The sequence below is a fragment of the Mixophyes fleayi genome, chromosome 1, assembly GCF_038048845.1.
Source record: "Mixophyes fleayi isolate aMixFle1 chromosome 1, aMixFle1.hap1, whole genome shotgun sequence".
Taxonomy (NCBI): domain Eukaryota; kingdom Metazoa; phylum Chordata; class Amphibia; order Anura; family Limnodynastidae; genus Mixophyes; species Mixophyes fleayi.
The window spans coordinates 322807878-322830016 of record NC_134402.1 but is presented as its reverse complement, the minus strand read 5'-3'; the positions used below and the strand labels follow the sequence as shown (position 1 = coordinate 322830016).

Below are 22139 nucleotides of genomic sequence, written 5' to 3'. Positions count from 1 at the left end.
TACTCCGGAAGAAATCAAAGAGTGGATGTCCTCTCGTAGAGTCAGTCGCTGTCATGGACCTGCGAGAAGTCCCGTGGAAAAGAACTGGCTGGATGGAAAATCGAGGAGATTGATCATGTACCCCTGGTTCATAACTCCCCATAACCAGGTATCCATGATACACGGAAACAACTGATTCCTGAATAGAAAACGGGCTCCCACCATGGCAGAACGCAGGGGAGCACAATGCCCATAATGCCGACTGCTTGTCTGCTGACTGACGCCAAGCTGACCAGGCCTGGCGTCTACACAGAAAAGGAGTGTTTCGAGAGCTTTTTCGGACTCAACATCAGCCTCCCAAGACTTAAGTCAGATAGTTCGACGAGCCAAAACCACAGAAGCAGATATCAGAGCCTAAATGTGTCCCACGTCTTAGGCCTCCTCTCCCAATAAATCCATCGCCCTCTGAATTTGTTTCATCAGAGGAAGTAGTTTAGATGACGGTCTCCTGACCATCAAACCCACAGACAGCTGCTCTGACCAGTGTTCAACAGCTTTGTTGATACACGCCAACTCCAAATTGGGCCGCAAGGAGAGCCCTGCCACAACAAAAATAGGACAGCTTCAACCTTATGGTCTGTGCTGTCCTTAGGAGTGGCTGTGTTGGGAAGAGGGATGGTAGCGACCTTGGCCAGCCTTGCAACTGGAGCGCCCACATGTATAGGCGCTTCATTTTGCGAGAACCTCAGGGGGAAATGGTAGCAACACTGCAGATGACGGGACACCTGTAACTTCCAATCCGGTGACAAGCAGGGCTCACCGAAACAAATCTTCCAATTGGGTAGAAGAGTAGAAAAACAAAAAAGTATTTGGCTGCAGTGTAAGTAAAAGGCTCTGCAGTCTCAGGGACTTACGTCTTAGGATTTTCCAGTACCTGACGCAATGCCCATATCAACTCCTCCACGCCCTGACGGTCAGAATGAACTTCTATAACAGAAGAGTTTTTCACGTCAGAATCAACCGCTAACTCACCCTCCTCCTGGAAAGAACAGTGAGAACTTGACTCGGGTCACTACAGGGGAGTCGCCACCCGCCTGCGTTTACGGGAGGAGGATGGCGTAGCGGTGTGCAACATCCTCTGTAAGGAAGAAAAACCTACAACCAAACCCTGGGATTAGAAGAAGGACCACCCACAGGCTGAGACAGCACCAAATGGGCAAGCTCAGCTACAGTATTGGTCAGTGTCCGAGTCCAGACGGGCTCCTCCAAGTCGGAGCCAGAAGCCTATGGGCGCACACCGGATGCAATCCATAGACTGGCAGGCTGCGCACAAAACGGCCGTGCCTGACTGTCCTGATTGCAACTTGGGAGTTACAGACGGCACAGGTGAACTTCATCATAGAAGTCAGACCAGTGTTAACCCTCAAGGATCTCGCCCAATCTGACATGATACACACAGATGGGACAAAACACAGAAAATGAGCCTGCTATACAGACGAAGAGCCCCAGGGTGGCAGCATAGGCACCTCTAGAGTCCCCTGCTCCAAGCAGTGAACAGCTGTCCGTGCTGTGCGCTGCAGAATCAATGAATGTGCACCTGCTGGCTTCCGGTAAAACGTCCGGCCGCAGCCACAGTATGGCCCACACCAGAGCACAGCCTGACACTGCAGATACTTGTGTCTGCGGTGCAGGGGGATGACGCGGACGTGAATCCACTGAACCACCAATGCGGCACCCACACAGCAGCAGTCGGGGTAGTATCTAGGGCTAGCTAACAACTTCTTAAAGTACCACACGCCTATCTCCACTATACCCAATGACACTGGTTTCCCTCAATAAGATGTGGGAGAAAATGGATACATTTAATATTGCATTTCAAACATTAGGCAGCAACAATTGATAATCAGTTAGAAATGATTAAAAGATGTTAATTAACAAAAAGAGAAGTTCCAAGTGTCCACACTGAGCTGCTTCCTTATGTTCCATCTCAACTTACTCACCCATATAATCCTTGTTCTTTTTAAGAGCTTTACACAACTCCTCTTCACTCTTAAAATCCACAAATATATAACCTGAAAAGACAACAGATGAAAGAGTGGTGGGCAAATTTATTTGAAATTTTTATATATACTTTTCATATATTATGTTGCATCTCAAAGACACATTGGATAATTTTATACATTGCGAATGTAAGCTCCATATTGGACTGAAGTTACCATCTTGTTTATTTCAATATATATTGTCCTACATAAATAGCAGTAAACTTACCGGTCTTGTTGCCATGAATGTTCCGCACTATTCTAATGGCAGCTGGCTTTAATGGCAGAAGGAACTCTCGCACATTTTGCTGAAAACAGACAAAAACTTTTTATAAAATGTATTGGGCTACTAATTATTATATTATTTGTAAAAATAAAGCTATGCATGTCAGTTTACATGGAGTAAAAGAAAACAGAGTTATACAATAATCTAAAAAAACATTTACAAATAAAAATGGGCTTCTATACCCTGCTAAGTTTCTGATCATAGATGGTCAAGTTAGATTGTTCCTCACCACTGGTCAAGAACTTACTTCTGTTACATTGAAAGGTGCTCCCCTCAGTTTGACAGTATATTGAGTTGTAGGCTCATTCTGAATAGGTGGCTTCTGGAAAACAAAAAGTGACTTGTTTTACAAAAAAGTAATTTACTCTGAACTTGGGCTTTGCTTCACAGGCAATGTTTAATCACTTTCTGTTGAAATCTTGTATTTAAATAATATAAATTCAAAAATGTATATCCTATTCGTTGCTAACACTTAAAGTAATTTTGTGCCATAAACATCAACTATTCAATAAGCCTTAAAATGTGCCATTTTTAATTGTGATCACTTGTAGGTCTCAGCTTGTGTGTGAATGTTTGATATGTACCCAGAAAACGGCTGGGCACTAGGACTCAGTGGAACAGGACTGTCTTACAGCATGATGCAGGAAAGACTCTAGGACCTAGAAAAAGTCCAGTCTGTAAGACTGCTGGAAAGTTCCAGTGCTTGGTGACAGAGACTGTTGAGAGGAGGAGCCTCATAGTGAGTATATGCTGAGGAGACATTTTGTGAAAATAAACACGTATTTCTGCTATATTGTTGTGAGAAAAGGTGAGGCAAGTGTTGTTGCTGAGTGATAGACTGCTGCAGAGGTGTGTCGTCAGCCAGAATACTATATGTAAAAAGACAAGAGGCGATACCAGTGAGTCAGATTGGAGCTGATAACTATCTACACAACAGGAAACAGGTCTGTGTAATCAAACTGACTGTGTATTCTCACTCACTACACAGTATATCTTACATTTTAAGAGCGGTGAGCTAAATTTACAGAGACATTTGCTTAACAAGTGAAGTACTTCACCCATCCTTCCAGTACATACCTGCAGCATATGACCCCAGTTATAACTGAATTACAGATTTAATGATCAGTGTCTACTCTGTTAATAACCTGGTATCTGTAGCATCCTGCAAACCATAATGACCTGACAATGCTAGCAAAGGTACAGGCATCATTCCTGACTTTTCTCCTGCAAGATCAGATTAAAGCAGAGTGATAACAGCCATGGCAACACACTGCATTGTGTTATACCTGAGACAGCAACTGCTGTTTTTGATTGTTGAACTAAAGTTACAAGACTGCCATTAGAATTGTGTGCTTCCAATATAATAAAAGTGCCTTCTGTCTGGATCTAATAAGTACTTTTACATAAAATCTGGCCAGTAAAAACATTTATGCTAATTAGCTCTTCTGAGGATGGGCTTCTTTTAAAGGGGATTCATTAACTCTGATATTATTTGCTTGCGATGTATTGTTTAAAATGACTGTTCTTTATGATATTAGGGACTAGAACTGAATTATTGTATTTAGATTGTACTTGTTGCTATTTATTCTTTGTTCAGAAATATTTTAGTGACGTTTAGTTGTTGTATAATAAATCTGATTTCACTTCAGTCATTTGGTGTCCTACTTGTATTGGGGACTTGAGGGTTCTCTGTCCCACTGCCATGCCGTGACCAAGAGAAAAGCATACGGAGACCAGTACAATCCCCACTACACTCTAACAAACACCCGCCTCTAGGGGTGTTACAAATGAATACCATATAAAAGGACATGTATGCAATGATCAGTGAAGTGTTCCCAGAGATTGTGTAGCCACTGTAATAAATGTTTATTGAGAGGGGCGAGTTGAAGACAGAAGCAGATATGAAACCTAGTGTAGACAAGGAACAAGGCTTAATCAAGAGAAACAGGCGGGGGGGGGGGGGCTAAGAAGAGGCAATAACAGGGTGTCTAAAATTTAAAGTGGCAGAAAAAATATGAAATGTATGACAACAACTTCTAGGAGTGTTTAAAACAAAGGGGAATGAGAATTAAACATATTGGAGGAGAATCTGAAATATTCCATAATGAATAAAACATCAAAATTAAAATGGACCCAGAATAAGTTTTAGAAAAAAAATTATAAAGACATGAAGTAAGATTATAAAACAGGAAGCTCAGCCATGCTCCATATGACACATTTAAGAGGATATGTATACTGTACTTAGCATTGCAAATTCTCAGAAAAGTCACTTTTGACTCACCTCTTTCTTCCCTACTTTGCTCTTCTCAGATGACCCTGGACCTTTGCTCTTGACAGCAGTTTCCCCCTGATCTGCTTCTTTCTCACTTTCTTCATGCTCTGCCACTTCCTCACCCCCAGATGAGGTACTAGAGGGATCCCGCACTACCTTGGACTTAAGGTATTCCATGTCTGAAACCTCTGGCTGCAGAGCAAGCTTCTCACCTGTTAATAAGCAGTGAAACTGAAATCTTGTATCGCTGTACTACTAATCATATATAATGCCTAACATACCCTCCAACAAGGCAACGTTTTGCCAGGTATCATAAAATTCTCCAGGGGTATTGTGAGGTGACCACTGACCATAGCAGAAAATAAACACTGAGAGACCCCATTGGAATTTTAGGTGTAAGCACAGTAATGTGGCTCAGGAAACAAGCACCAAATGTGATAGTAACTTTTGGCATTTTTGACTCCTTTACCTGGAGTCTCAAAAATGCAGTGGATGAAAATCAGACAGCAGGGTCCCAAATTACCTCAATAAATGATGTTACAGTCTCACTGGGGGATTCCAAGTCTATGGTCAAACTTCACAAAACACCAGTGTGAAGGGTTAGAAGCTGGCAACATGTTCAACATGTTCTTATAGTAAAAAGACTGTCAGTACATGTAGGCACCGCACCCCATGGTTCTACAATGGTACCCAAGGTAAAATACCATAAAAAAAAAAAAAAAAAAGCTTGCAACAGCAGACTTCACTTATGAACCATCGAAAAAAAAAATATTGGAAAAATATTTCTTGAATTTGTAGCAGATATATCGAAAGAACCAACAAACCATAAAAACTTAAACTTTAGAATATAAACTATGAATGTTAAATATTGTTCCGCAATGACCCAACTTTCCAAAGTAAAGTATTTAAAGTAAAGTATATAAAATACTTTTACTAACTTACAAGACCGTCAACAAAACTGCACCAACATACATCTCCTCTCGTCTCAAAATATGTCCCAACTCGGCAACTCCGTTCTGCACAAGATTTGCGTCTCTCATCCACCCTCATTACATCCTCCCTTTCCCGGTTACAGGACTTTTTTCGGGCTGCACTTACTCTATGGAATTCTCTCCCTCGCACAATAAGACTCTTGTCTGGTCTACAAACTTTCTAGCGTTCTCTGAAAACCCACCTCTTCAGACAAGCTTATAATATTCCTCAACCACCCTCTTAACCTCACTACCTTACCCTATTACCATCCGTTACACAATTTCACACAAGACAACTACCCCATGACCAACATTGTTGTGTGACAGGATCATTTAGCTTATGAGTCACTTTTACCTTTGCAGTCTGGCTGGGCCGAAATGCAAAATGTAGACTTAACCTCATGTATCAAACTCCCATTGTCCCATAGATTGTAAGCTTGCGAGCAGGACCTTCTCACCTCTTTCTCTGTTTTACCCAGTTTGTTTATTAGTTTACTGTGTTTGTCCACAATTGTAAAGCGCTACAGAATATGTTGGCGCTATATAAATAAATGATGATGATGATTATGGAGCCCTGCATTAAATCAGTTTATTCTTAAAAATGAGAGTCCCTCCTAGTGCCAGTCTGTGCTCTTATAGAAAACCAGTTTGTGCTCACACATACAGACAAGTCAATTGACAGCCAGTGGCCCCATATGCCTACAAATGTCCTTTCACATACCTGTTAGCAGGAGTAGGGACACTGAGCTCTGACCTCATGACTGTCGAGCAGCAACGTAACTCAGTTCTTCACAAAGGCACTAGTTCAAAGCCTCTGCTGGCACTTAAAATCTAGTCATTCCCATCAGGTGTCATGGAAGTGCTGAAAGCAGCTTAGAGCAGGTATTCATTACATGATAGTACCAGTGCATGTGTTAGATACACCATCTAGCGCAGTGTATCCAACTAGTACCATTTGAGGCATATTCTCGATCTGCAAGCCCTACTCTCACCACCATGCAACACTTTTCCATCTGCTAGAGAGCATATCTAGCAAAGGATTAGATGTAAGATAGGGGTAATATTAAACTCACCCAATCATCACCACCATAAAATATTGAGATATAAGATGGATTATCCTTAAAATGAAGATGTATCATTTCTAGCAGCAATTTATTAATAGAATATGCTTCATACCACTGGTTTGTTCGCCATCCTCAATTTCATCACCAGTATCTTGTTCGGATTCCGAGTCAAAGTTCAAGTAATCATCCTTGGAGCGGCTCTTCACCTTCTCCACTGGCTCAGCCTGGGTGTCATTAGCCCACGTGGCGGTCTTGCTTCGGTTTTGGTGCACGTTGAGAAACTCTTTGAAGCCACTGTCCTTTTCCAGCTGCAGAAAGTATAATATACAATACTTCAACTGACGAGCATTACAACACAGGGGAATTTTTAGCCACAGGGTAATTGATGGAGTTTTAAGAGCTTAATCTAAGATGATATTTTATTCAAGTAAAAGATCATCTACCAGCATTCATAAATATATGACATTTCAGGAGATTATCATAAATAAATATATCTGTGTGGAGTTTGTATGTTCTCCCTGTGTTTGCATGAATTTCTTCTGAGTGCTCAGCTTTCCTACCACACTTTCTACAGCTTATGGCTGCACATATCCTTCTATTCCCAGAGGAACTTAATGTTGAGAAGCATGCATAACTGCAGAATTTCCCATTTCCCTTTAGTATATACCATTCACATTTGTAAGCAAGTTAATATCTAATTGCAACCCTTGCATATGAATATACACTCTCCCAATTTGGCCTTTGTACCTAAAAGGTTTGTGCACCCCTGATCTACAAGCATTAATTGCATTTAGCCATGAATAGGTAGACGTGGCTATTAGTAGGAGTAATTATAATTCTGACAGTTGAACGTTTTGTATGATTCATAAGTTGTTAATTTATGGTGAACACTGGTAACAAATGCTCCACTGGGCATGAGCCCTAAGTTTCAACTTTGTATAATAATTACTGTATTAATAACAGCACAGCGTAACAGTAATAAAGTTGTTTAAAATAAAACAAATAAAGAAAAAAAGAATGCTCAAGTTAAAGTTTTCACCCTAATAAACCGTAGTTGATCAGAGAAAAGATTTAAAAAAAAAAACAAAAAAAAAAAATTAGAAAAAATAAATAAATAAAAAAAGTATAGCACAACTTGTGGCAATCGGACAATTTTCTGGACCAACATACTAAACTGTTATTATTGACAATAATTTTGTGTATTCTGTTTTTGTAGGAAAATGTTTAATCCTTCTTAAAATGTATTTACAGTGGTTGCCAATACCAGTTCTTGCGTTGGTGCATATAACAGTTTCACAACTCTTACAGTATAGAACTATTTTCATAGCTGAAGAATACGCTTCTGACCTTTATGAGGGTCTTAAACTGAACAAGGTGCCACAGAATATTAGGCATGGGTCATTAACTTAACATCACTTTTCTAGTGTAAACAAGTCTTGCTCTGACAATCCACATAACCATAACGTTCCATACTGCATATACAAGATGAAGTCTTATATGTACATTATAAAACGAGCAAAATTACACTTTTATCTAGAGTCTATTCTAATATTCATAATAATATCCTGCTGCCTCTGGACGCATGCTTTTGCGGGTCTCCGAATTACCATTATACCTAGATGTTTCTACATCATAGATTTCCACTAAGGGATAAGCTGTATACATATTTAATCCCCAAAAGCAAAACCTTACATTTATCCACATTAACCTTTATCTAGCATGTTGCTGCCCAATCTCACAATGTATCTAGATCACCAAGAATAAGACATCTTGGAATTGTGTGTCATCTGCACTGTAACATTGCATTTTATACCTCAGGCCAGATTTAGTTGGGTACAGGTAATTAATGACAAATAGACCACGTAAACTCCTTTCCCACCCATGGTGTAGACCCATCTATGCATCTTATATACAATCCAGCTGAATAAAGGTGCAAGCCATCTCAAAAGACTTGACCGATATGTGTACACTAAATAGAAAGTAAATTGGATCCCCCAAAATGGGGCAGTCTCTTTCTAACAAGATATTTGTTATGAAGATGCTGAGCAGTTCTGCATTAGACATCAACTCTCTGTGTGCACAAGAACAGAGGGCAGATGTCCTTGTTGCTTCCACATTCAGTGTGACTTTCTAAGAAAACCTCTCTCTTCTACTAAACAAGCTTCATACATTCAATTTCAGGTCACTAACAGCATCCCCGATTCCTCCAACCCATGTGTTAGGGCTAAGTGGACAGAAACAACACACCTTCAAATCACACCAACTGGGAATGCTTTTAGAGGACTTTGGACTGGTCAATGGGAACAATCAGGTAAAATACTATACTACACCACATTTAACGGGTAGACAAAGAACCAAAATATACAATGTAAGATTGCTTGTTTCATTTTACTCCGCACATGGCATTAACAAGACCTTTAGAGAAAAATTATGAAACTCTTTTTAGTCTGTACATTTATTTAGTAAATACGACTTAAACATTATTTTGCAACCACACATAAATAACTACATGCAAGTCAAAGTTAATTTTCTTCCAACATACTCATAAGGAAGATTTTAAATACTTACTTCCTCCATGGCTACATTCTTCTTCTTTGACTGAAAAAGAATACAGTAATCTTATTAGGCAGCCAACAGCAGGATGAGACCAGATAAAGACTTTAGCACAGATTGCATAGAGAAATAAATAATAGTTGAGATTCAGTTTTGACAAATGATAAGATGCTTTCTAAATGCAAAGGGACATGCATTGGTTGTGTGCGCACGGCAAAGCATTGTATCATAGCTTACCAAGAAGACATCCTTATAAATGCATAACACTGTGTAAAAATAGGTTCATCAATAACTGGTCATGCCAAACTAATCTAATTATTTATTTATTTTTAGTAGGAAATTATATGTTTGGATTATTATAGCATTCCGCATAACTGTTTACATTACGCCCCTCTACACAGCTAACACAAGAGAACAACCCTCAGACCAACATAGTTGTGTGACTGAGCATACAGCCCACTAAATACTTTTAAATCTGTGCATTCTAGCTGGACAAATATTCAATATGATGTAGCACTTACCCTTGTGTATCAAACCATTGTCCCATAGATTGTAAGCTTGTGAGCAGGAACCACTTACCGCTCTGTATGTATTATTATTATCGTTTATTTGTAGGGCGCCACAAGGTTTCCGCAGCGCCGCACACAGTACAAACAGTAGACTATACAGGGTAGAACAGTACAGAACAATAAACACATAGTACCAGTACTTCAGAAACTCCGGGAGAGCAGATACAGTAGAGACGGAGCAGAAGAACAGGTATGGAGACTGGAGGGAAGAGGGCCCTGCTCATTCAAGCTAACATCCTAAGGGAGGGTAAACAAAGTCAGGCACAAAAGGGAGCCAGTGAATCAAAGGAGAGAGAGAAGAGGGGTCAAGGGAGGATGAGCAGAAGAGATGAGAGGTTAAATGGATGGTTGGTAGGCCTTAAGGAACAGGTTAGTTTTAAGTGCCCGTTTGAAGGAGCACAGATTAGGAGAGAGACGGATGGAGCGAGGGAGGTCGTTCCAGTGAAGCTGGGAAGCACGGGAAAAGTTTTGGATTTGAGAGTGGGAAGAGGTGATCAGTGTGGAGGAGAGGCGGCGATCATTGGCCGAGCGCAGGGAGCGGGCAGGAGTGTAAATGGAGAGGAGGTTAGAGATATAAGGGGCAGTAGACTGGGAGAGAGCCTTGTAAGTGGTGGTAAGGAGTTTAAAAAGGATTCTGTAGGGGAAGGAGAGCCAGTGTAAGGCGAGACAGAGTGGAGAGGCGGAGGAGGAGCGGCGTGTGAGGAAGATGAGTCTTGCAGCCGCATTGAGTATAGAGCAGAGGGGGGCAAGGTGGCAGTGGGGGAGGCCAGTAAGGAGAAGGTTGCAGTAATCGAGGCGGGAGATGAGAGCGTGGATGAAAGTTTTGGTGGCATCCTGAGAGAGAAAGGGACGGATGCGGGCAATGTTACGGAGTTGGAAGCGACAGGCTTGGGCGAGGGATTGAATGTGGGGGACAAAAGAGAGAGAGGAGTCAAGAGTGACACCCAGGCAGCGGAGTTGGGTGACAGAGGAGATAGTGGAGTTATTGACAACGATAGAGAGGTCGTGGTGGGATGGGAGTCTGGGCGGGGGAAAAACAATGAGCTCAGTTTTTGAGATGTTAATTTTAATAAAGCGTGAGGAGATAGCTGAGAGGCAGTCAGTCACACGAGATAGGAGGGAGGAGGAAAGATCGGGAGAAGAGATGTAGAGCTGAATATCATCAGCATAAAGGTGATACTGAAGACCAAACGAGGAGATGAGAGCACCAAGGGAGGAAGTATAGAGCGATAAGAGTAGAGGGCCGAGAACAGAGCCCTGGGGGACTCCTACAGGGAGAGGAGAGGGGAGGGGGTGGAGGAAGAACCAGACGTGGATTCAGAGAAGGAGCGGTTAGCAAGGTATGAGGTGAACCAGGCATGGACAGAACCAGAGAGGCCAAGAGAGAGAGAAGAGTTTGCAGCAGGAAGAGGTGGTCCACGGTGTCAAAGGCCGCAGAGAGGTCGAGGAGGATAAGTATGGAGAACTGACCTTTGGATTTGGCTGAAAGGAGGTCATTAGTGACTTTAGCCAGGGCAGTTTCGGTGGAGTGGAGGGGGCGGTAGCCAGATTGGAGTGGGTCAAGGAGGGAGTTGTCAGAGAGGTGACTGGTGAGGCGGCTGCAGACAATCCGCTCAAGTAGTTTGGAGGCATAGGGGAGAAGAGAGATAGGGCGGTAGTTCGCAAGAGCGGTGGGGTCAAGATTGGGTTTCTTGAGGATAGGGGAGATAAGAGCGTGCTTGAATGAGGATGGGACTACGCCAGAGGAGAGTGATAGGTTGAAGAGGTGTGCGAGGTAAGTGCAGGCAGTAGGAGAGAGAGAGAGAGCGAAGGAGGTGAAAGGGGATGGGATCAAGAGGACAGGTAGAGGGTGGAGAGGAAAGAATAAGGGAGCAAACTTCTTCACCTGATGTAGGGGTGAAGGAGCACCACAGCTGGTTAATGGAGGGAGATGAAGCGATGAGGGTAGTGGGAGAGGGATAGGAGGAGGAGACATTCTGTCTAATGGCTTCAATTTTGGAAGAGAAAAAGGTAGCGAAGTCAGGGGGGGGGAGGGCGTTAAATGTGGTGAAGAGGCGGCAGGGATTGGAGGACTGAGAAGAGATAAGGGACTTAAAGAAGGATTGTTTAGCGAGGGACAGGGCAGAGCAGAAAGAGGAGAGGATAAATTTAAAGTGAAGGAAGTCCGCCAGGGAACGAGATTTCCTCCAGAGGCGTTCGGCTGTGCGAGAGCACTTTTAGAGGGAGCGGGTAAGTTTGGAGTGCCAGGGTTGGGGAATAAGGCGACGCCGGCAAATAGAAGAGGTATTACCCAGTATTGTTTTATTACTGTTTGTTCCCAATTGTAAAGTGCTACGGAATCTGCTGGCACTATATAAATAAATGGTGATGATGATGATGCATTAGCCTATAAACAAGGGAAATTGAAAGTATATTTTTTCATCCTAATGTATACCATCTGCTTACCGTTTTACTGTCAACAGGTATCTCCTGTACATTCTGTTTTTTTGCCGCATCCTTGGCATTTTTCTGGGAGTACTTGCTCCAAGCTTTGTTCTTGGTAGGATCTCCAAATGATTTACATAGCTCCACCTTTGGTAAAAAATAAGACAGTGAATACAGAGGAAAACTTACCTCTCCCACTTAAAAATACATGGGTAAAATATTTTCACTCACAGAGATACGGGATGTGTCAATGAAACTCTTGTTGAAGTGGCTTAGTGCTGCTTTGGCCTCATCTTCTGAGCCAAAACCGATGAAACCAAACTTGCGGAATTTGCCCTCCTTTGTATATTTCAGGGTGCAGTCAGTTAAAGTGCCAAAAGCAGCAAACAAGTCTCGGAATCGATCTTCTTTCATCTGAATGAGAAAGAAGAACAGCAGGAAAACATACACAAGTTAAATGATTCATACTGGTTATCTTCTGTGCTTATATTAAAATCCATTCTTTATAGCATATAACTATGTGATAGTTTCTACTCAGCTTGATACATAAGAAGAGATAGTTCTGGTGATCCTAATTTAACAATTGAAAATAATACAAAATAGTAACTGTTTTTTTTAAATACAGTTACCAGAGACTATAAACTCCTTAGTTTGTGCAAATAGATTAGATTGCACCTACAAAATGACAATAATCACATTAACCCGAACAAGTGGACACATTTCTAAAGCTACAACTTGTACGCTGGTTTCCGGATCAGAAAACTAATTCCGAACAACAACTGCACCCCATATTACATACCCCATTAGGGAGATTCTTCACGATCAATCGAGACATCTTGCAGGGTGTCTTTAAACACACTACTGCCGGATCCCAAACTAGCTTCACGTTTTGCTTGTGGGCGCCGCCATCTTGGTGTACATCACGTGTCCAAAGCGCAGCCTGCGCAGTGCATTGTGGGAGTCACAGGAGGCGGGTGTTGTGTGCTGGTTACACTTACACAGTGCTCACACATGCCTCTGACTGTATGTCCTTACTAAGCACTCTGATGTTCACATACCTGCGCCATTCACCAGGCGCCTCACATGGACAGACTGCTCCTTGTATCACTGGTTATGACTGTTTTGTATTTGTTAACATTGAAGTCAATTTCTTTATTCGATACAAGGGTGTGTAAACCTTTCGTTTGACCATTACCTGTTTCTCCTTACTGCTTGTATTACTGAATGCAGGGATGAGAGTGAAATGGTCACGTCATAGGGAACCAGCACTTAAATTCTACAACTCACAGTCTCAAGTCTTTGCTATAAAAAAAGCAAAGATATACTGGTAGGTTAAAAGGCTTCTGACAAAATTAACCCTATCGTCTGTGTGGTAGGGAATATGGATGGTAAACTACACAGGTATAGGGATTTATTTTAAATTATGTTACAAAAAATGTAGGTTTAAATTTTTACTGCAAAGTCGCCAATTTCTGGCAACTTGCATAATACAGAGAATTATACATTTTTATATATATATATATATATATATATATATATATATATATATATAATATATATATATGTATATATATAAATACAAGTTAACCCGTGCATGATACTCATGCATTCTAGTCTAATCAAGCTACTTAAGGTGTTAAAAAGGATCTTGTCATGCATTTGGGCCATAGCCCAGGCCTCAACCACCAACCACTCCCCACTGTCACCCCCGGCAACCACCAACCACTCCCAACTGTCACTTCTCCTTCAAGAAATATATATATATTATTTTTAAATCTTTATAAACACTTTTAACAATTAACAAATTAAATTAACAAATTAAAAACATCTTAGTATACCAAATTTCAGCCCTTTTTGAATTTTTTTTCCCACACACACTAAGAATTTAGTAGGTTAGTGTATAACTCTGCCCAGCAGGTGGTGCTGCAGCTTGGTTTTATTTTTTTCACACACACACACAGACAGACTAACACACGCCACTAGACATTTATAATATATATATATATATATATATATATATATATATATATATATATATATATATAGAGCTTTGTTTATGGACCTATTATGGCCATTTCAAACATGCAGAAAAATCCATATATCAGGCCTATCAAGCAAGTTCTCAAAAGAAACCATAATGTTAGGCATTCCTCACACTGTAGAACAGCATAATATACTAATTACTATGATAGAACTACATATTTTAACTTTTCAGCTGGTTAAGGGCATCAAACAATACTTTTCATACATGTGAAACACATCAAGATAATTTTTCTCCAGTTTGAGGAATTTCTTTTGGACATTTATGTTTTGCCCTCAATTCGTAAAATATTCGTTCAGCTTTGCCATCTTCTCGGCCACATCTGTTCCATCCCCAGAAGTCAGTGAATTATTAATGCTTTGCCCCTTCTATCCTTTCAAACTTTCATCTGAAATGACGATGATACCTAAATGAACAACGGAAACTGAAACTTAGTTATGTTTAACAATGAATCTGGACACAGGGGGGGTGGGGGTTTCTGGAGACCCAGAAACCCCTCCCCCCCCCCCCCCCCCCCTGCGTGCGCCGCTGAGTCCAATGTTTCAGTCTAGGCAAATGGGTTATTGTCCACCTGTCCTGTATGAATGTACATCACACCAGGGCGTCTCCTGTTTTCTTTTAGCTGTGGGTCCGTGTGTGCTAGCATAAGAAAAGACCCATAGACAGAGCTCTATGTTTAATGGCAGAGCACTGCATTGTGTATTTAAGTGTAAAGGTGTCTGGATCCTGATCTCCCCTGTTTAAACTAACTCTGCTCTATAGCCACAGAACAATTGTCAATAATAAATATTGACAATATAAAGGAACAAACATGTGGTAATAAATTTTATTTATTTACCTCTCTTACTGCTGGCGCTAGTCTGTTCATTTGTTGAACAACAATAGATTTTATATATATATATAGAAATTGTTGTGTTTGAGTTAGTTTGTTTTTTTCAAGTTTTAAACATTTATGTTTTGTTGATGTTATTTTTAATATGTTCAGTTTCTATTGTAGTTTTAAAGAGATGGTTTGAAATCTGACTATTTATTTTTACCAATCTTCATATATTGTCCCTGGAAAACTTGGATGATAGCCCCAAAGGTCTTGGGTATGATTAAACTCAGAGCTTGTGGTGAAATAGCTGTACTGTGCTTGAGATCAGCCAATGTCCTTCCTGTGGCCAAAAATCGTAGGGTAGCCACCAGTCTCTGCTCTGCAAATATGGGTCTCCATAAATTGGGGTTCTCCTTCTGGATAAGTGGGGTGATAAGCTGGAGCAGCTTCCCTTTCATCTGCAGGAAATTCCTGAATTCATCAGGATTGTTGTCCCATACCTCCTGTAGCAATGGCATATGTGAAAGGAGTCTCAACTTTGGAACCACTCCTTGGTTCATCAAATCCAATTTTGTCTTCTTTCCCTACGGTTGAGTGTTTGAGGCGTTCTTGCCATGGCGAGAAGCAGCAAAGTACAAGCTTTTTGTTTATTTCAAGGCATGATCATTATATTTCAGTAAATTGTAACAAGTGTACAGTTGCAAACGGAGTTGCCAAAAGTACACTATATACAAAGCAGAACAAAATGATGGTATGTCCTATTTCTGGATGTATGTTTTTGAGTGTTGTGTGCGCTGAAGTTCAGTCCTTTATTTAAATGATGCTTGTATAATGCTGCAGGGACGGCAGATATCTGTACAGTGTGTACGGAGTCAAGAGAATTTGAGCCAATGGTTATGAAAATCACAGATCTGACAGTAGAACCTGTATAGTGTGTACGTATGAATCGGCATGCTGATTGGAACTTTCAGTTGTTGGTAAAATAGTTAACGATATCGTATTGGGAGAAATTTCCTGTATTGTGTACCCACCTTAACAGGTTGCATAATACTGGCCTGCCTAATCTGACTCCCACATCTTCATACCCATGCAAATATCTGAGTAAATAAGTATCTAGTTTCGAGGGCACCTACAGGGTGTTTGCACTGACCAATCGACAGAGAGTGTACCTGGACTTAAACCAGTGTCTGTATGGAGTTTGTATATTCTCCCTGTGCTTGCGTGTGTTTACTCTGGGTACTCCAGTTTCTTCTCACACAGTCCTAAATTATACCTCACAACGACTCACCCTTGCAATAATGTAAAGTGCTTTGAGTGCTATTGGGAGAAAGGCGAGATATAAATAAAGAATTATTATTAAAAAGTATCTTGGTAAATGAGGTGCAGTAATGCAAATTTAACCCCTTGTTTCACCACATATTCCAATCCCCTTTCGCAAGCAGAGCAGCGTGACATGGGACTCACGACTGTCTCTGCAAAGAGAAGAAAAGCTAACCGGGACAGACCACTAAAATCAGAAGTGTTCCAACAGAATCTAACATTTTGTAGATTGTTCTACTCTCCTAATTATTCTTGCAGTTTGTGACAAAACGAGTTTGATAAAACCTTAACCAGCCTGCAGTGTCTATTTACATGTCGATAAGGGGACATTGTAGCGCATTGTAAATATGTATATTGTTTATTGTACAGTATATTGCAGTGAAGCTGTTATTCATTGTTCTTAAAGTGAAGCTAGGTGGGTTATGGGTAAGGATGAGATTCCAGGATACAGGTGAGGGGGCTGCAGCTACACTCATTCTCCCCCTCCTTTTTCTACAGGAAGCAAGGAGCAGCTGGGGACCCTGTGACATCACAAAGTAGTGTAAGGGGTTAATTTTAGGAGGGGCTGACTGCTACCCTATCTTTGGAGGTGGGGGAGGCCAATTATCCATTGTCTGCAACCCAGCAGGGGGCTTCTGTGGAAGCACAGCTCATCTCCACTCCCCCCAACCCCCGGATCCAGCACCCACCAAAAAGAGGGAGAGAGTCAGGTGTTGCCTAGGGAGGGGAAAACACTGTGGAGATTTGACCCTAGATATAAGGAGCCATGCCAGAAGAGGTGGGGGGAGGGGGTTGCTCATTCTGTCTGTTGATTCCTGGAAGGTGCAAGGTCTGCTTTTGAGTTGCTGTCCTCTACCAGAGACTACATATGCAGCTGTGAAAGATACCATGGGCTTTGGATTCTGCCAGGTGATTGTAACTCCTTAAGGTAGTGGTGTAAGGGACAGATAATGTGGTGAACCTGCCTGGCATTTATTTACTGTGTGTATATAATATTCCAGTGATTGTTTTTATTACAATAAATGTATTGTTTTACTTTCTAACTGAATTTTCCTGTGTGACTATACGAACCTTGGAAGGTACTGGGATAGGCTATCCTGGCATAGTAAGACACCCCTGGGTGGCCAGCCAACGAGAAGTGGGTGGAATTGGGCCAGAAATCCTGGAATGTTGGAGCCCTGTTTGGAGTAGAGATAGATACTCCAACTCCTGGAAAGCCAAGAAATGAGTAAACACTCTAGTCATCCTTCCCCAAACCAGTTTTAAATTAAATTATTAATTAAACCACATTTAATAATTAGACCCCCTTAATAAGTCCTAACATTCATGTCCTTTACTGTTAATAAACAGGCCTCCTTTCCCCCAATTAGCCCCAACACCAAGTTAATAGCATTAACATTTACTGAATATTTCCCCCAATAAGCTCCAACATTAATTTAATAGCCCCCACATTTAATAGAGATCTCATATTGCATTAACAACCATACCATACAATATATTACTAGCAACACTAACTCCACATAAATATACACATCTATTAAGAAGCCACCACATAACATTAACATTCACCATCAGCCGCCACGTTAAATAAAACGCCACCACTTAACATTAATACTCCCACACACAGTACTAGTTAAGGGTTCATTGGGAGAAGAAGTAAACAAACTAGGCAAAGAAAGGAAGAAAGGAAGAGAAGATGGATTTCTCCATTAATATATGTGGGTAATGTCTCACTGCTTTTTCTAATGAAATTTAAATGCAAAAGCGGTTCTGATTGAAAAAAAAAAATTAGTGAGCAGCCAGGCATGATCAGCCCATTACTGATAGTTTATAAATGTCCATTCTGCAGATGGTACATCTGTGAATAGACTGTGGCTATGCACTCTGGATCAAGTCATAATAGCTATATCCCTGTTATTAATAACAAGTTAACCCGTGCATGATACTCATGCATTCTAGTCAAATCAAACTACTTAAGGTGTTAAAAAGGTTCTTGTCATGCATTTGGGGCTAGGCCAGGCCTCCTCAGGGGAAGAGCGTTACTTCCTGACGTAAGCGCCCTTTTTTAACGTGGTTTTGTCCACATGTCACCACCTCATCATTCTTCTTCATCACCTCATCCTTCATCTTCATCGCCACATCCTTAATCTCCATCGTCTTACTGTTCTAAAACCTCTCGATACACAACGTTTCTGCTAAACACCTTATCGCTGTGCTCAGTCAGTCTTCCTTGAAGGGCAGTATTCATAACCTGCACTTTCACATCACTGCTTCTTCGTACTCGTGAAAATGCGACATACAATTGTCCATGACCAAACACAGGCTCTGGTAAATAAATACCCACACGGTCAAGAGTTTGAGCCCTCAACTGGTAAATTTAGCCTTTACTACCCCTCCCACGGGGGGAAGGGGGGATGATGGAAGTTAACTGACTTCACTATTACCATTTTTGTCAAATAATGTCAGTATACCAAATTTCAGGTCAATTGGATGAGCCCTTTCTGAGAAAATAGTTTTTTCCACACACACGCTAACACACGCCGCTAGGCTTATATATATTAGATATCCCGGGAACATTTTTCAGCTACTGTGAAAACTGATGAACATTGACTGAATGACAAGGAAATTGTAATTGGAAGTTCTAATTCACATTTATCCTGATAATCAGGCAACTCCTTTCTACGTGTCAGACATCAAATATGGCTACAAAAGGAATCTTTATCTTATAAATTGAATCCGACAAAGGAATTCTAATTGAAAGAAGTTGACAGTATGCTACTGCCACATTATGAACCGAATGCTTTCAGCTGCTGTGTTTTGCCACCTCAGAGATGAGACATCTCAAAGAGCTATGATTAAGTTTATTTTACTTAGCAAGGGAACCATTCAAAACCATTTGTTTTGCAATTATATTTCACAAGTGGAGCAGCAGAGGGCAGTAGTGGCTTTAAAGAAATCCATAGGTCTTCTAATAGAGTCATAAAATGATGTTTGCTTCTATTCTTAGCTGTGATTGTTAAGGTATACTTATACTAATACTTATTCTAGCCTACTGCAACCTATATATATATTATCAAGATACATATGAAATATTCTGTTTAAAATTACAGTCCAACTTCAGGTGATTTTATTGTTGTTATTATTATTAATTTTATATAGTTCTTCCAAAGTGCTGTGCAGAGTAAGTAAAACATTCGTACAGGACATTGTAACAGCTAAATATGACATTAAAAATTGCAAAAACAATTACTCACTTTTATCCTTTACAATATGAATGTGAGCTCTGAAAAATAATTATAATCTAAAGTAAAAAAGGCCTTAGAAACAAGAAGGTGATGTGCAGTGAATGTATAATGTAAAGTAGTTTAGGGTGACTGGTGGAAGGGCATTAATGTGATATTGGTTCTGTTGGAAGATATTAATGTTATGTTGTGAATGGTGGGGGTATTTAATGTTATGTTGTGTCTGATGGTGGGGAGGGGGATAATATATGGTAGATTGGGGATGTAGTCATAATGGCAACAATGAAAAAGTTGCCATTCAGAATGTTGACACCATACTGTCAACAATGAGAATGGCAACATGTTCAACTGTTGACATTCTCATTTATTATGTCACCACAGTTAAAATGTCGACATTGTGACTGTCGACAGCATTAAATTTAAAGTGGCACTACATAAGAAAAAATAAATAAGCAAGGACCCAACAAGCCCAGGCTGCCATTAACTGTTTGGGCATCCTGGGTACTACAAGCACCAGCATACCCAGCCTTTTCCCCCCCAATCAACTTAACCCTAGTGTTGCCAGCCTAGCCTGGTGGTAGCAAAACGTAGGTTGGGAATGAGGAGTAACGTTTGTTTGTTTTTTTTGTTATGTAGTGTCTGCAGTGTTGTTTTAAAATGAATGCTTTTTGTCGACATTACAACTTGGTGACAGTCAGAATGTCGATATTTTAACTGGCAACACAATGAACATTTCGCCATTCTGAATGTCTACCTTTTAACTGCGGCAACATTCTGAATGACGACATTTCCATTGTTGCCATATCGTACGTACCCAACCCGTGGATTGGAGAGGTATTAATGTAATGTGGGGTTGTGTCACACACTGGGCGATCAAGCTGCATACCCGATCCCCGGTGCTCTTACCTGGTTCCGCCAACAGCTTCCTCCGTCCCGGCCGCCGCCATCTTAATGACTCGATTTATTTATTCCCTCTGCTCTCTTCCTATTGGATAATGTATTTTGGCTCCAAAATTCAAAAGGCACCTCCTCCTGATGTTTGGTGACTGTTCTTTTACTTACCTCTTAGGTGCTAGGCGTGGCTCCATTTTCTCCTGCATTGTTTTCTCCCGTCTGGTGGACTGCATTCATTTCTACCTGTTGACTGCAGAGCTGACACTCTACACAGTATTTCGCCGCCATTCCAGTGGTAACCTGCTGAATGCAGAGCTGTTTCTCTACAAAGTATTTTGCCGCTTCCAGTGGTAACCTGCTGACTGCAGAGCTGATACTCTACAGAGTATTTCGCCGCCATTCCAGTGGTAACCTGCTGACTGCAGAGCTGACATTCCGCAGTGTACTTGCCGCCATACCAGTGGTAACCTGTTGTCTGCAGAGCTGACACTCTGCAGAGCATTTTAGTGCCATTCCAGTTATAACCTGCAGACCGCAGAGTTCATATTTCGCAGTGTACTCGCCGCCATTCCAGTGGTAACCTGTTGTCCGCAGAACTGGTGCTCTACAGAGTATTTCACCGCAATTCCTCCAGTGGTAATCTGCTAACCTCTACTTTTCCTCTCCTCATGTTGCCTGCCATTGCCATCTCTGCACATTCTCCTAAAGGTTTCGCCTAGTACTCTTAATAGGGGCCACGACCTGCGGGACAGACGCAATGAAAACCAAACTGCCTTGCGGCAGTCCCTGGTGAAAACCGTCTCCCCGTTATACTCCACGCCTTGCTTGAGTAGTGCTAATCTAGGCAAGCCAAAGGATCCATTACCAAACCGTGACAGGTTGTTTAGGACTATTAAAATATTGTTGTGACTATAAATGCAATGTGGGTCTCTGAAAATGTAGGAGCTAATCATTTAATTTTGGGGTGCTTGTAGGGAAATATGTCTGTCTACTAAATGTGAATGTACTTAACTTAATGTTGAGGCTGTTTGGGGGAAATATGCCTAGTTATTAAATATGAAAGTTGTTTAATAAGGGGATTGGTTGTGGGGAAAGAAGCCTATTTATTAAGCAGAAATGTCATTAATACAATGTTAATGCTGGTTGAAGTGAAGAATGCCTATTTATTAAATGTAGGTGCTATAGATTTAATGTTGGGGCTGTTTCGGGAGAGGTAGGCCGAGAGTGTTCACTCATTGCTCAGCTTTGTAGGAGGTGAATAGTACCTACCCATTTTACAGGGTCCCAACATTCCAGGATCTAGACACCAGCAATATCAGGAGGTATTCAGAGCTGCAAGAACAGGTAGGAGAGAGCAGCAGTGTCTGCCAACTATCCCGATTCTTGTACGATACTCCAAACTTTGGGGGACTTTCCCGCACTGTCAGCTCTTTTGTACCAACTGCAGGGACAGCTGGGAGATATATCTGCTTGTGAAACAGGCCCTTATGCATTTCACAGTGTTGCACATAGCATTGCAAGTGCTTGATGGAGAATAGGGTTCCTCTGCCCAGTACATATCTAGGTGCACACCTACTCTCCGCTTTCATGAGACGTCTCTGTAATGCGTGTCTAGGTGTGCAGAGAGATGGAGCTAAAAGTGTAAATGTCACATTACAGCACACTTGC

The 22139-nt window shown here is 41.2% G+C and overlaps 1 protein-coding gene across 2 annotated transcripts in view; it reads right to left on the bottom strand.

The window, feature by feature from the left end:
* Positions 1–13084, bottom strand: part of RBM19 (RNA binding motif protein 19) — a 113558-nt gene extending 100474 nt beyond the window's left edge. For both annotated transcript variants that reach the window (XM_075213896.1, XM_075213887.1), the window contains exons 1-9: positions 12957–13084; positions 12389–12571; positions 12179–12304; positions 9180–9209; positions 6724–6919; positions 4586–4788; positions 2552–2626; positions 2248–2326; positions 1980–2051 (exon numbers count right to left, since the gene is read on the bottom strand). In XM_075213896.1, the coding sequence (XP_075069997.1) occupies positions 1980–2051; positions 2248–2326; positions 2552–2626; positions 4586–4788; positions 6724–6919; positions 9180–9209; positions 12179–12304; positions 12389–12571; positions 12957–12992 (1000 nt within the window). In that variant the 5' untranslated portion in view covers positions 12993–13084. The remainder of the gene's footprint in view (positions 1–1979; positions 2052–2247; positions 2327–2551; positions 2627–4585; positions 4789–6723; positions 6920–9179; positions 9210–12178; positions 12305–12388; positions 12572–12956) is intronic.
* Between the last annotated feature and the right edge of the window lie 9055 nt (positions 13085–22139).